General features: G+C 32.7%; 1 protein-coding gene across 1 annotated transcript; it reads right to left on the minus strand.

The window, feature by feature from the left end:
- Nucleotides 1-5,642: 5,642 nt before the first annotated feature.
- LOC145259041 (general transcription factor II-I repeat domain-containing protein 2-like) lies at nucleotides 5,643-13,969 on the minus strand. Its single transcript, XM_080116668.1, has 2 exons — nucleotides 13,945-13,969; nucleotides 5,643-6,283 (listed from the first exon to the last, which is right to left on the minus strand). Exons 1-2 carry the CDS (start codon nucleotides 13,967-13,969, stop codon nucleotides 5,643-5,645), a joined length of 666 nt encoding a protein of 221 aa, XP_079972794.1.
- Between the last annotated feature and the right edge of the window lie 2,517 nt (nucleotides 13,970-16,486).

The following is a 16,486-nucleotide window of genomic DNA, read 5'->3' on the forward strand; positions in this document are numbered from 1 at the left end:
GCAGGCCGTCCGGCGTTGCCTGATCATAAAATACACATAAATATTATATTTTAATTTTTATTACATTTACATTTTCACCCCAAACAAGGCACATTGCCACTTTGGTGTAGGGGACTACTATCAGGGGAAACAACTACTGGGGTACTATGTAGAGATTTGGGCAGCAAGATGTTGGTTCACGTTGCACTTGAAGTTCTGCATGTCAGTATAGTTGGGGAAGCAGTGACCTGGAATGGAATTCCAAAGTCTAGCGGTTCTGGGGAAGAAACTATCGGAGTAGAAAGATCTTTTACATCTAGGGATCTCTACAGTGTGGGGGTGGGATTTTGCAGCTTTTCAGAACTGTCGAGGGTGTTCACGTCGTGGGGGCACAAGTGCTTGCAGTTCATCAGAGCATTCACCATTAAAATACTTGTAGAACAGGCAGAGGGATGTAACGTTTCGTCGATGGGACAGAGGCTGAAGTTTAGATGCCAGTTTAGGGCCTATCAGATTTGCGACTCTCTTTTGAACCCTGTCAAGGAGCGAGAGACTAGTAGCCGATGCACCAGCCCAAATATGACAGCAATACTCCATACATGGGCGAATGGTTGCCTTATAGAGGTACAGGATACTTTCGGGTGTTAGTAGTTTTCTAGCACAGTAGAGAGAGCCCACCTTCCTTGCAGCGGCCCTGGCAATGCCCTCGATGTAATTGTTCCAACTCATGTTTCCAGTGAATGTTAGGCCAAGGAGCTTGAAAGACGTACTCTCAGATAAAGAGCCGTTGGCCATTGCTATAGGTGGTAGAGAAGGTTTCTTGTAATTATTGAATGAAACCTGTTTAGTCTTGGCGGCATTGAACGTGACCATCCATTTTTGTCCCCATTCCACTACTGATTGGAGGTTATCCTCTAGTGTTTCTGCCATTACTTTAGATATATGTTCATTTGTTTTCCTGTCGTGCCTGCTATAGAGTGTGGTGTCATCAGCATATATACCCATCTCAGAGGCAATTTTGTCGGGGAGCTCATTTATGAATATCAGGAACAGCAGAGGTCCAAGGATAGATCCCTGGGGCACTCCCGCATTTATATCATATTGTTTAGGAAGTTAAGGACTCCACTACATACGCTGTGAAATGTAGGAGTTAAGTGGCGGTTTGGTGGGAAGGAGCAGATTGTTAGCCTTCAAGAGAAAGGGGTTATTAATTTACAAGAAACAGATCTACATTAAGATTTAGAGTGGCAGGTAAGGTTTTTTTTTTGTTTTTTTTTTTTTTTTTGCGCATGCAGGATAAGACAGAGGTAATTGTCTTGGAGGTAAAATGTATATTGGGATTTTGTAGCTAGCAGTTAGGTGTTTTTTCCAGTTACAAGAACTAGTTCATGGCGATTCGGAAATTCGTATTTTGTATTTATAGGCAGACATTAAGGTCACGCACAGAGCATAGCATCCACTCAGGAAGAATAGCCCCAGTATCACAGCCAAGATACTGCATATTTCCGTTACGAATAGTGAAAGTTAAATTGGGCGGCACTTTTTTTTTTTTTTTTTTTTTTTTTGCACCTTACCATGGCTGTTAATATTAAGTATTGTACTTAAATAAAGTTCTTCTGTCATCTAAATAAGCTAAATAGGGATTCCCCCTCCCCATTACTACGTCGATGTGACATGGTAAAAAGGAAGAAAAATTTGTCAGGAAATTGTTTTAAAATAAGTGAATCAAGAATGGTCAAGATGTGTGAGAAATAAAAATAAAATTACATAGAATGATATGAGCACAAACGAAAAAAAAAAAAAAAAGAAAAAAAAAAGAGGGTTAGATTTGTTTGGCTTAAAAAAAAATAAAAAATAAAATAAAATAAAGTGTGCAAAGAAAAAATGTACTTAGCTAAAACTTCGAGGTGTGTGGTACTTCGGCCACCGTGCAAATCATACAGATTTTTTATTTTATTAGAAAAGTATTAAACGTAACGTTAAATTCCCTTAAAAAAAAAAAAAAAAAAAAAAAAACGGAAAGAAACTGAGACATTGTGAATGCGAGTATTATGTTTTTCTAAATAGTTCACTTCTTGTAGGGGGAAAAAAATAACTCAAGCTGAGATCAAAACTAAAACCTAAAGACACCAAGTCAAAATACGATAACCATTACACCAGCTTGACATAACATTTAAATAGTGTTTTCAAACCAATTCATACTTAGCATAAAAAAGCTGTCATATTTTACGACCGTGCATGAGCAGTTATGGAACAGTTGAAAACATAAAAATCCTCTGACCAACCAAGTGCTCATTTTTCAATTTTGGCTCCTTAGCAGCCCTTTTTTCCAGATGAAAACAAATTAAAAAGTTTCCACACGTCTGAAGACTTAATACACCAAATTTCAAGTATGTAGATAAAAAAATTTGTTGAGTATATAGGTTGAGAAGTGTCCTCACACACACATTCTCACTTTTATAGATATATATATATATATATATATATAATAAAAAAAAATATGAATTTACTTGATTCTTCCGGCCTTGGCAGACGTGTTTTAAATATTCTCTCCAGTGCTTTTTCTGTGCACATTTGAACTTTTCTTTTAATGATTTTGAACTCATTCCATTTGTGATTTTTTCCAAGGAATTCTGCCTTTTAGATCATTTTGGACCATTTGGAACTTACCTGTTGGATTGGAAATTTTTAATTCGACCGTGTTTGGATTTTACCATTCTTGGATTTTTTACCTTTCACCGGACTATCCATTCATGTGAAATCGTTTTATCATTTTTTCTTTTACCTCCTATTCCCCTTACCTCACCCTTTTTTTTAACCAAGTAAGATCTGTGACTTACTTGTAGTTTCATTAAATACTTTTACATGCAAAATCCGATCCCGCATTTTGCTAATTCCTGCCCTCTGATGAGAAGGAAAGTATTTCTTCGAAACTCCGCGGATTAAGGACTATCCACTTATGTACTTCCTTTTTTAAAATTAAATATGTTTTTTAGCATGTTTTATTAATCATTTGTTCATATATATATATACTCATATATATTATTAGTAGGGCTATGACAAGAGAATATTCTTTTCATTGTTTTGACTCGAGTATATATCCGACACAGTTAATCAATCGAGAACCATATCACTATATAAAAACATGAGATATTAACTGATATATACTCTAGTGTCAAAATAATGAAAAGAATATTCTCTTATTTTATAATTGAAATTATATATGTATTCCGAATAATTTTTAAAAAAAAAAAAAAAAAAGAAAAAAGAAAATTGGTAGAAACATGGGAGAGGGGCCTTTTTTCTTCGAAGAGGAAATGGCCAAGACAAAGTTGATCTGTTCACTTAGGTTGAATTGTATTTTCATGTTCTTGGAATCAATTAAATTTAATTGCTTTTAGATGAAAAACAAATTATTCGACAGATTTTGTCATAAAAAGGATATTTCAACCTTAAGTGCCAACAAGTGAATGACCATTGACATTAAAGCACCGATCTATCAGACATTAGAGTGGTCAATAGTGGAAATTAAAAAAAACTAAAATCGAGTTGAATTTTCCAACATGTCCTCGTCCCTAAGTATGTGATCTTGTGTAAAAAAAAAAAAAATTCTTGCATAAGATGTGTGTTTATAAGGTTAGTGAGAGAGAACCACCTCAGAGTGCTCGATTAAGAAAAATTTCCAAAAATAAGAGCGTAATGTTTATTTATATCCGGGTTACAGAAGACCAGAACAATATTGCTACCGTCGGTTTCAAATCCAATCAAAAGGGGCCAATATTTGATCGCCTATGTCAAACCCTATTCAGCCTGTTTATTATCTGCCCCCTTTTTTATCATTTTGTTCTAGCTGAGAATGAGGCATCCTACCGGATGCCAAACATTCACTTGCTATCTCATACGTTCCAACCGAGAGATCTTTTTAAAATTCTAACCGTCTCTTTAAGTGCAATTGCTTAAATCTCTCTTGCACTTGGTTCACCAGGTATATTTGCCATGAAGGTTTTGAAAAAAATTTATAATAAGTCCAACTGCTCTGATAATAACTGGAATGACAGAGATTCTCCTAAGATTCTAATTTCTTTCATGGCGTACATAAGATGTTTGTATTCCGTTATGTTTTCCCTCTCAGCTCTGTTTAAGCCAGCATCATTGACGACACTAACTTCTACTAAGGTTGCTTCTTTCTCCTTCCTGTCACTATGTCAGGCTTAATAGCTCTGTTTTCTAGGTACATAACTGTAGGGATTGTCCCATGCTTCCGTTCAGTCTCAAAAGACAAAGGATACCCCCTGTAGGGGCAGTAGTGCATGTAATTGTGAGGCAAGGGTTGTGCAATCCACAACCACACCTCTCCTGAATCGGCATTGCTTGCGCCCAGTGGCAAGAAGGCCAGGACGACTGGAAACAATGCCGAGATAAGCGGAGAAAAAAAAAAAAATAAATCGGACTTTTCTTTCTTTTAACACAAGTTTTTTATTACCATTTTTCTTTCGCCAGTGTAAAACGTCTCTCGCTGCCACTGCAGAGCAACATGTCCATCTCCTCTGGTTGCAGTTTTTCTTTCTGCTCCACTACATTTCTCATCTTTGACGTTACACATCTTTTTTCAACCACACTTTTCTTGCGTCGCCACGTGGTGTGTGTGTGTGTGTGGGGGGGGGGGTCGCGTCTATTTTTAATTTGCCCGACTTTTACGCACAATTTTTTTGAGATTTTTTTTTTCGATTGCCACGTTTTCGTTACACTGTTCAGTATAAAAAAAGCGAAAACTGGCTTGTAGCCATGTCATGTTTCAAGGTCAAACATCACGCGACTTTTCTCACCTGTCAATTTCACTTTATAAATGTCAACTTCAGACACTTATCACTTCCTCTCTCATGGCCGAGATGGTTAGGTCTCGGGATTTTTTCTATTTCGTTTCCACCTTCGGGGGGGGGGGGGTTCAAGCCTACTTTCCTACTAAAACTGCTTTTCTTTTTTTCCTTTTACACCTCAACACCAGGCCAATTTTTTTTTTTTTTTTTAAAAACATGGTTATTTTGATCTAAACCCCCCCCCCCCTCCAAACACCCGGGCAAGGCTTCAGGAGCCTACCTCCCTCCAGAAACTTTTCGCTGTTTTCTTTTTTGATATAGTGGATTTAGACTTATGGAACAAATTCGATTTGGTCAAGTCCAGGGGTGGGCAAACTTCAGTGCAAGGGCCGCATTAAAAAATTCTAAATTTTACTGGGCCGCATTGATATTTAAGAAAGACAAAATAAAAGGATTTCAGAGAAAAATATAATTAATTTTCATTTATTAGCATTTTAAAGTACTATATAAGATTCCCATAAAACACATTTATTTGAAAGATACAGTAAATTTAAACTTTAAAAGAAAACAATTTTATTAATATGTATTTTAAGTATGAGCTTCACATGAAACACATTTGAAAAACAAATAACCTTGTTTGAAGAATAAAAGCAATTCTTAAGTAACTGCTTAAAGAGATTAAAAAATATCTTATTAATTAAACGAATTTCTATATTAAAAAAAGAACCGTCACATGAAGCATATTTATTTAAAAATAAAGTAACTCAATTTTAAGAGGAAAACATTTCTATTGATATTTTAAAACGGTAACTTCGTATGAAATATTTATTTGAAAAACATAATAGCTCAGCAACTGAGCAACAGAAGAGTCAAAATGACTCGGTGAGAATGATGCAACTGACTGCAATCATTTACCAGTTTGTTGAAAGTAGGTGTCAAGTTGCTTGTACTGATTCTTAACACTGAAGATTTAAATCTGTGAGAAGTGATCTGTTCTTTTACTTCAATATGGAAAAGTCTGCTCACATATGTAAGTTGAAGCAAATAAACATCTTCCTTGTAAGATTTCAGATTTTTAAACTTTTCTGGGTGCAGAGATGCATAAAATTCGACTAGTGGTTTATTTTCAAAGAGACTTTTTAAAGAGCTGTCGGATTGCAAATCAATAAGATCTACCTGTAGTTCTTCGGCAGCTGTTTCAATGTCACATGCAAAAGGTGAGCTGAGCAAATCAAAATGTCCTTCAATTGCCTTGAAATCAGCAAATCTGATAAATTCCTCTTTTAGAGCCATCAAGTGGGAACTGTATTTGTCTGATAATGCTTGTGTAACAGCTTGTGTTTTCAACAGAGGAAAATGAACAAAGTTTTGCTCTTTAAACTGCTTGGCAAAAAGTTGAAACGCTTTCACTTCAACATACAATTCATGAGCAAATACACTTTTGCGTTGTAGTTTTGTATTTAACTCGCTCAGCTTTTGCAATATGTCTACAGCAAATGCAAAATCACAAACTCATTCGTCACACTCCATTTCTTTTAAAAAGTCAAGAAATTTCTTTCATATTAAAAAACATGACATCTGCTTTAACGTCCCATATTCTCTTCAGTACTTCCCCCATACTTAACCATCGGATATTTATGATACAGCACATCAGTAAAAGCTGCCTCGATATCTTATAAGAAACATTGGAACTGCCTGTGTTTCAGTCCGTGCTCTTAAGTTCACTGCACGCTCTACTGGATCCATAACATGTTTGAGTTTCAAAGATGATTTACAGAGGTTTTCTTGATGTATGATGCAGTAAAAAGACTGCACATTGTGCGATGGAAAATTTTTTTTTTTAATTTTTTTATTTTATTCATCAAGGTCACAGTGTTTGCCTCTGATTGAAGGAGCGCCATCAGTTGTAATACTTGCCAGTTTATCCAGGCTTAACCTAGACCTGATTAGGCTGCTAATGATACTGTTGTATAAATCGTTTCCAGTGGCTGTGTCATTGAGAGACTCCATGGATAGCAATTCAGTAATTTTTTTTTTGTCAATTCAAAAATGGATAAGCATCAAAAATGGATAAGCATCAAAAATTTCACGAACCTCTGACCATTAGTGGATTTTTGCTAGATTTGTTAAACGGATATGTTTTCAATGCTTACTACGGGGGAAGATTATTTTAAAGCGCCAATTATGTAAACACAATTTTCGTACGATGAAAATTTTTTTTTTTTTTTTTTTAATTACCAGTTTATTTTGCCCTTCTTTAAAATTGTACTGAAGTTATATTGATAATATTAATTTATTATGAAGTTACATATAAGGGGTAATTTTGGAGGTGTCTAAAAATAATTTTCTAATTGACCACGTGACCAAGAATCGTACGAAAATAAGAAAATGAATATCAATCAATGTTTGAATTGATTCAGATAACTAAACTAAATAAAAAAAAAAAGTTTTACTTGGCCTTCGGGAAGTGTAGACATGCATGTATGTATGTAGACAGACATGCACGCATACATACATGAAAAAGTTGTCAAAAAACAAATAAATGTAATCAAAGGCAAGGTAAGTTACTTGTCTACCGAATTGCATGTATTTAGGGTTTTTAATGTAACACGTTTATTCAGCTCAAAAAACAGTTTTTATCGATGTATTGGAAAATTAAAAATGGCGCCCGACTCTTTTGAAACAGTAAGTTTGGGGGGGGGGAAAAAAAAAAAAAAAAAAAAAAAGGGAGTTAAAAATAAATTAAACAAAATACTGTTAAAACCCCAGTGTCAAAGAGAATCGGGCGCCATTTTTAGTTTTCCAATACATCGGTAAACACTTTTTCAAGATGAATAAACATGTTACATTAAATAAAAACGCTAAAAGAATATCCAGTTAGGTAGAAAAATAACTTATCTTGCCTTTGATAACATTCATTTGTTATATATTTGTTTTTTGACAACTTTTTCGAATCTATGTGTACAGTAATACAACCCCTATTTTTTAAACGAAAAAATAAAATTGATTTTTAATTTTAACGGGAATATTTTTTCTTTTATTAACATGTAAATGGAATTTATAAGTTTAAATAAAAAATGTTAAATTAACGGGAAATGAAGCCATTTTTGATTGGTATTAACATTAAACGATAGAATTTATAAATTTATTTTAAATTATTTGGTTTTTATATTTTTTTCAAGAAATTATTTTGCTGAATTTGTTTTTCTATTAAAATAGACTTTCACGCATTCTTAGTTAAAAAAAAAAAATCAGTAAACCAGAACGAAAATAGAAGTTCCGTTCCATTTTTGTGACAACCGAAAAACAGCCTACAGAAAATCGACACCATAATGATACCATAATGTTGATACAATTTACGAAAATATTAAAAGTAAAATGAGTACTTCAAAATATAGTTATCGAAAACAGAAACTGCATGAAACAAATTGAAAATTCGATTGGTATTCACATTTTTGCAATTTATTTTTATTAAAACACCCACAAAATGTTACCTTTTAAAAACCTTCTGCATATATTGAATTAATTTTTGGTCATTTATAGAAAAATGGAAAACAAGATTAAAAGTGTTTTAATAAATATTTTATAAATCAGTTAATTTATTTTAATCAGTAATAAATGTACAAAATTGACTAATAAATATACATATATTAATATGTAGGCGTCCTGCAAAATTTTAAATATTATTTCAATCAAGATATTTTGAACAAGTAAATATTTGACAAAACGGGTCAATATTGATTACATTTTTTATATTTTGCTTGCATAAAACCCTCTTATTGATATTCTAAAAAGTTTGACTTACAAAAATGTAGTAAATTTAAATTCCATTATGTAATTTCGTAACAAATTAGCATAATTACAGATGTAAACAATAGTCAATATTTTTACTTACTAAAATGCTTGCCAACGAATTTATATGATGTCCTTTCTTTGGGAATTCTAAATATGAAAATTTTAGTGTCTTTTAGGAGTTACGGAGATGAGAGAGAGTTAAGACTTGACCGGTCGGTCGGCTGGACCCCAGACTACAAGCACCAGATTTTATGGTCCCCACAATATTTTTATTTTTTTTAATGGGTAATTCGTAACGTTTCTTTGTTTTCTTTTACTTTGTTTTTCTTTCTTCAGAAATTTAGATTGTTAACGGAAGTATATTTTCATCTCCAAATTTTCATTTTTTGCAAGGATCTGCCCGTACTTGTGTCCAGCAGTCCGCACAGCGATGAGAAAAACCACAATTCAATATTCAGTACTTGGAGGGCCACATGCAGCCCGCAGTTTGCCCACCCCTGGTCTAGCCGGTAAAAATAGTTGCTAAGAAATCAAAATCCAATTCATAAAACACTTGTCAATATTTTCAAACTATCTCTGAAACTACGTTGCAGAACAGCACTAGGGACCGTTCTTTTATGGTTAAAGTAGTTTTTTTTTTTTTTAATTTTGACCCCCCCCCCCCCAAAAAAAAAAAAGTTATACATTCCTTTGTTTATTTTTAATCAATTCCTATGCGTGTCACATTGGTATAGTAGTAACGTCATCAGCTTTGAATGCTCCAGTTCTGCTTTCGGTTTCAATTCTAACTGAAGGTAGCTAAACACTTATTTGTGAAATAATGACTAATATATACCAAATCTGGAAAAAAAAAAAAAAATTTAAACATTTAAGTATTTTACAACAGGGAAAATACCAATCATTTTTAGAGGCTCTCTGAATAGGAACAAAAATTAAAATTCTCACTCATGAAGGAATTCTTCTCTGACCAAGAACAGAAAAGGTTAAGTATAGCATGAGAACAGATACTACACTGATTTTGGCCTGAAGGTCCATGCAACCATGTTTTCCTGCAAATTTAAAGACAAACATTCTTTAATATGGGGGGGGGGGGTCAAGAAAAAAATAAAGTAAAAATTTCAAATAAAAACTAAAAGTCAAAGAAAAATTTTAACAACAAAGCAAACAAACTTTATTGATTACACATAACAAGTGAACAAGACAAAAAGTGTAATTGTATAATAATCAAAATAATACAAGTTAATAAAAAAAGTTAACATAAGGACAGGTTTTTATATTTTTTTTTTTTTTTTTTTTTTTTTTTTAATATCTATATTGTGTATAAATTGTTCCTGTTTGAACTGAACAGGATTGCCAAAACTGAACATCTTTGGAATAGGAAAAAAAAAAAAAAAAAAAGCCCAAATTTAAAAGTCATCAACGAGATACGACCATTTTATTTAATGAAATCGTCCCCAGATTTGTATTTGAGCAAAAATGTACAACAATAACAAATTTTATAAAGAGATAGCAAATTGTTCATTCAGCCAAGCAGGTCATCCTGCCTTAAGTATTTATGGGATTTTAAGTAGGAGGAGGGGGAAAAAAAAAAAAAAAAAAAAAAAAAAAAAAAAAAACCCCCGCAAGAGTACCACCTATATTTTTTTGTTACAAAATAAAAGTGTAAAGTTTTAGTGGCCGTCATTAAAATTTCTCTGAATGAATCTTTTGATATGGTCACGTTTTGAAAAAAAAAAAAAATAAATAAATAAAAAAATAAACCCAAATATTAAGGTTTCCTCGTCAGGGATTGGAAGGCTTACATTTGAGAGGTATTAACCTCCCCACTCACCTAATCTATAGTCTTCCTTGAGAAGAAGTCACATTTATAAAAAGGACGTTTCTTTTATCTATAAAATGCATTATTTTTTTAAGGCAGCGGCAAAATTTAAGTTGACAACTATTTTCTTTAATTACACATTTAGCAACTACTGGGTATTTAAGTTCAGCTTGGTATGACAATTCATCCTGAAGAGACTTGACACCCGAGCAGAGTTTACATATGAAACAATCTATTTGAGAGAAAAAAAAAAAGAAAATTGAATAATTTCGCAATTAAACTAAATTGATCACCTCATCCGTGCCATTTAACCCTATTCAATTATTTTCTGTAGGGATACGTAAAGTCGCATGTCTGATTATAAACCAGACAATAGACCACTTGGAAGACAATATTCAATGCGTTATTGCTGAAATACGGCATAATTTAATGTTTAGAGTTTAATATTTTACCTCTATATTCTGCCAGATCTGCAAGTCACGGGGCCATATGCCCTGAATTGTATTTAAAATTAAAAATAAACCATTTATTTCAGATTATTTTATGTTTGTTTTTTTAGTGATTAACTTCAAAACGCAATTATCAGGATCTTTCACTCCTGCAGCTTATCGGAAGATCAAGAGGAGGAGGAAAGATAAATTTTCCCCCCAGAAAGAGGGGGGAAAAAAAAAAAAAAAAAAAAAAAAAAAGTTCATAAATATAAAAAACATTTACGTTAAGTTATTGCACTGGTCAGAGTTAGACCTCCCAAGAGATATTCTCTTGGTTTGAAAAATTAAGTGCCTCATTTGAAGTCAGGTTGGGATGGCAAAGTAATTTTCAGAGATTAAGTCAACACAACCCATACAAATCAAAACCATCTTTAGTGGAGCGAACATTGAGAGACGAACTATGTCCACTAACAAATGGCCAGAACCAAACAGTAAAGAGATCCCTGAAAAATAGAAAAGGCAGTCATATCCCTGGAAGGGAAGTTAAAGATTTGAAGGACATGTGTTTTTGGGAATGCTACGAGACAGTTTAGCAAGTATGCTTCTGGGCCACATGGCTCCCGAGGGCTGGGGGGGGGGTCATAGTCAAAAGAAGCCCATAAGACTGCTGGCCAAGCAAAGCTCTACAAGTTTGTCACTCAACCTTCTGAAAGTGAGTGCCACTTATCTATATGGAGTAAACAGTATGCATGTACGCGTAAATATTAAACTGATAAACCCTTAAACTGAAATTGTTGGTTTATAACAAGTAAAATCTTAGTTTTAATAATGCATACAGGAATGTCAGCAAGATGAAAAGAGGAAAAAAAAAAAAAAAAAAAAAAAAAAAAAAAATGTTCATTTCAACTTGCTAACATTTCTATTACTTCTGCACATTCAAATTCATTCAAAGCTTGAAGTGGTTTAATTTTAAATCTTTCTGTCAATAGCTCAGATGGTAGGGAATGTAGCTGGAGCACATAGGGTTTTGGTTTCAATTCTAGCTGATAGCACCCAAGCTTTTTTTTTTTTTTTTTTTTTTTTTTTTTTAACTCTTGAAATCAGTACATAGAATTGGCTCTGTAATATAAATTTTTCAGGAATTCAAATCTATTTAACTCTTTATGATGTGAATTATGATGTAGATTAATAATTGTTAATTTTAGATGGCAGCATATTAAAATGTAAGCCATGGACAGTTGCTATCTGGTATCTACCCAGATACTGAACTAATACGTACAAGGCGTGTTTGTATATTTACCACTGAATGAATTAGTTCAGCCAGATCATACAGGGTTAAACTTATTTTATAAGTGGGCAAGGTTCGGCATCCTCCCTCGTCAGTCAAAAATAAATTTTTTGATGTAGAATTCTTTGCAGCATTGGAGCGACGAACAACTTACATGACAATCATGGCAGAAAATAAACACACTGATTAGGTTCCCAACTTCAGCTTCAAAATTATTCCAGTCAAGAAAATTGTTTAGATGGTAACAATTTTAAAAACCAAATCAATTCTTGAATCGTCCCCTTAAGTAACCAAATTCACAAAATTTCCACTACCAACAATTACTATATTATTTCACTGATTACGGTACACATTAATCCTCATCAAGGCCCAGTGGCCACTCAAGGATAAGTGGTGACCCTATGCAAAAAGAAAAATGTAAGGGTAAAGGTTAAAATATGAATGGCATCCCTTAAATTATTTGAGTAGTTCGTTTGGACGATAGATGATCAGGGGGAGCAAATTCCTTTTGTTTTAGGCAGAGTTACCTTCTCTTACCTGTGGAGATGCAAGAATGGCTGGAAGGCCTAACGGAAATAGGACTTTGAATAGGGGACACACACACACACGAATAATGGACAAAACATTGTTATAAATGGGAGGTGTTGGCATACAAGTAATTTGGTTTCATATTTTTTTTTGACGCATTTCTATTGCATTCTTCAACTATATTGAAATAGTACTTTTAATAGAAAACGTGCAAGCAATGAATTCTGGGCAACACTGGATATGTAGAGCTTGTATTCTTTGTTGAATTGTAAGGATCAATGAGGGATGGGAGAAGAATCTAGAGCAGTAATTAAATCAACAATCATTTGGAATGAGTTGCAGCAGTGAAGAAATAAACAAAAAAAAAAAAAATTTATAAGTCAACATTTTCTGGTCCAAGTTGATAACAGTATTTTTTAACAAGTCAAGATTCAAAAATATTTTGTTCGGGGAATTCAAAAAATAATTTGATTTGATAAATTATTGCTTCTACACTATTGAGACAAGATTTTGTAGTCGATAAATGGTGTTTTCAGATAAAATGGTTTCAACTGATTTGTCAATTCTAATAAGTTACAATGGTAGCTTCCAAATTATGCAGTCGGAATTACTGAATTAAAAAAAACTTTAATCATGGCAGCAGATGGAAGAATTCCTATTTTGATGCTTAATCAGATTGGCTTATGATAGTCATAAAATAAATTAAACTTATACCTAATTGTCATGGAATGAAGACAGTTAAAAAAAAAAAAAAATTGATCAAGTAGTTTTGTTTTATTTTATTTTTCATAAAAATTTTACCAAAAAAGTGACAGACGAAGTCATTTTACTAGAACAAGGGGAGGTAATGATTATTTTTAGTTTCCACATGCATTGGGTTGCTGCCCTTGTCGGATTCGTTTGACGCTTTCTTTATCTTCATTGAAAAGAGTAAAATTTCATTTTTTCTTGAAAACTACTTTGTCAGATTGTGATTTTTGAAATTTTTCATCTTCATCCCATGACTGGTATGTACAGACATTTCTGTATTTTTTAATTTTTTGTTTTTTTTAAATGCCGCCATAAGTGTAATTCTAAATAAGTAAACTTAGTTTTTCTGAATTTGAGATGAGGATTGATAATCTATTTTGACTACTGCTCTCATCTTGAGTATCATTTTCACGTTTCAGTCAATGTAACCTGGTGTACAAAAATATGCCTCAATTCAGTCTAAAGAGACAATGGACACCCCTGCAATGTTAGCTGTGCATATAATTGTGAAGCAAAGGTTTCGCAATCCAACCACACCTGAATCAGCACTGCTTGGGTCCATGCCGAAGACAGACTGGAAACAATGCAGAGAAACAAAGCATATACAGCACTTGGAATTTTAGTAAAAACCCCAGGATACGGTGGCCTAGGATACATGTTTTCAGATTACAATGTGGAATACAATGTTTTCCGGCCCCTAGTTACGGTATTTGCCCCGCCTTATGATGTTATTTGATTATATACATGTGTATTATATACTGTATTGTATTTTGTTACTAATTTTAAATATGTAGTGTATAAAATTTTACTTAGACCCTCCACCCCACAACCATACAGTGATTTCACCTTATGGTCCCAAACCCAGAACGGATTAATGCTGTATCCCGGCATTCTACTGTACCGAAATATCTAACTGATGAACAGGACCTTAAAAGTAGGTTTACGATTCTTAAAATTTATACTAGAACCTGTGGCAGAGTAGAGAACATTCACTTGTTACTAATCTGAAGGTTTACACTTAAATTACAGATTACCTACGACTTCTAGCAGGTCATCATACCACCCCGTGGATTAAGGGGGGGCTCACTCACAATTTCTTGCAGATTACCAAATTTGTCAAGATATACCCGAGCAATGCTGGCGATTACATTAACCAAAGCATGAAAATACTTTAAGAGGAGAACAATAATCCAAATATAATTTAAGTTTCTCACATTCGCTAGGAGTAAAAGTTTTAGATTTAAGTTGGATCTTTGTAACCTATACAAAAAAAAAAAAAAAAAAAAAAAGAAAGTCATTCTTTCATAATCCGACTGCAGATTCGTGTACCATTTTTTGTGGAAAACATTGCCATAAAACGAAATTAATAAAGCCATAAAGGCCAAATTGATATGAGCATGATAGTTACAAGAGTTTACAAATAAGGATAGAGTAAAAAAAAATAAAATAAAAATAAATCTTAAGATTTTTGTTTAACTTGTGGGGTGGGGAATAAAACGAATCCGATTTACAAGGGAGTTAGGGAACTACAAAAAAAAAAAAAAACAAAAAAAAACGAACAAGTAGATGTAAGAAAAAATTTCTCAATTTTTGAACAAAAAATTAAGTCAAATTGAGTTGTCACCTGCAAATTTTAACAGGGTGGCTCCTAAGTTTAAACGATGAAAACCAAATTTGATCAATTTACGATTTTTTATTTAACATTTTTCTGTAATGTACAAAGATTTGTACACAAAAAAAAAAAAAAAAAAAAAAAAAGTAGAATTCTAAATGGAAACCATGTTAGAATTGCTTAGTGAAAGCATTTTTGTTTTAATTAGTCATAGGAAAATATAGCAACAAATTTTAATGGGATAAAAAAGTAATTTGAATTACAAATACCAAATTCTGAAATGATAGAAACTACATCTCAATTTAGAAAAATATGAAACTTGCATATTTGTAAAACATGCAAAAATGGGGGGGGGGGGGGTAGAATCCAGCAGTTTTAGAAAATGCAAATTATGAAATTTTACAAAAGCATTTAGAAAGGGTGGGGAGTATTAAGTTTAATATGAGAAAATGGTGTTATGAGTAAAAAAGAATTATCTCCCTTGATATATCTTTGTCATTGATTTAGATTACAAGATTTAGGCTTGTACAGACCACTACATACCCATGCCAAGTTTTTTTTTTTTTTTTTTTTTTCCCCCCCATAACATGGATTTAAGGGCCTTTGGACAAGCACTATTTTAAGATTATCTGCAGTTTCCTGCCAAAAATTTAATTTAAAATTTATACTTCAATAAATATCCAGTAGACTTCATAACAAAAAATATCTGATGGAAATGGGAAGTAGTCAAGTCAACTTTTGAGCAGCAAGGCAGGCGACAAGTGGACTCTTGCAGATTAAAAAATTAAAATCCTCCATCCAAGCAGTAAAGAAAACAGTTTGCCATCACAATAACAAAATACAAAAACGATTAACTAATAAATACAATTCAACTACTTCTAATAGATATGGAGGCTAAAATCATAAAACAAAACAATGTAAAAAAAAAAAAAAAAAAAAAAAAAAAAAAATAGTAAGCAACTATAAAACCATAAATAAAATATATGGTCCTTCATGTGGTCAGCATTTGGAGTTTAGATTTTTTTTCATTACAAGAAAATTCTATTTTTCCAAAAATTGTTAAAATATGGAGAACCTGCTGCCATTGAATTGCGATGTGACCAGTGAGACGCAGTTTTGTTTTTTTAATTATTGTAAAAAGACTCAAAAATAAATTTATGAAAATTAGAAACTTCAGTAATATCTTTGATTAGTTGGAAATTCATAGTTTTCGGCAGGTTTCATTGCTACCAAAAATTAATTTAATAAACATTAAAATTAAAAATAGAAACAAAAATTTAGTCTTCTCAAACATGGACAAAAACTAAGAAGCCATAAATTTTTTTTTTAGTCTTTAAAAAAAAAAAAAATAAAATAAAAAAAAAAGTTATGCTACTTGCAGGCCAGGGTTTCCATAAATCTGAAAGATTAATATTTAGTGCCAATTGAAATAGATATTTGTTGGTTGTGTGTAAAAAAAAAAAAAAA

This window comes from Euprymna scolopes, chromosome 34, assembly GCF_053919585.1.
Source record: "Euprymna scolopes isolate OS-2025 chromosome 34, ASM5391958v1, whole genome shotgun sequence".
Taxonomy (NCBI): domain Eukaryota; kingdom Metazoa; phylum Mollusca; class Cephalopoda; order Sepiida; family Sepiolidae; genus Euprymna; species Euprymna scolopes.

Coding starts and splice junctions, on each gene's coding strand:
- LOC145259041 (XM_080116668.1), bottom strand. CDS start 13,969: ATGGACCCAAGCAGTGCTGATTCAG. Junction 6,284..13,944: donor CCCAAGCAGTGCTGATTCAG/GTGTGGTTGGAT, acceptor CATTTGCTGTAG/ACATATTGCAAAAGCTGAGC.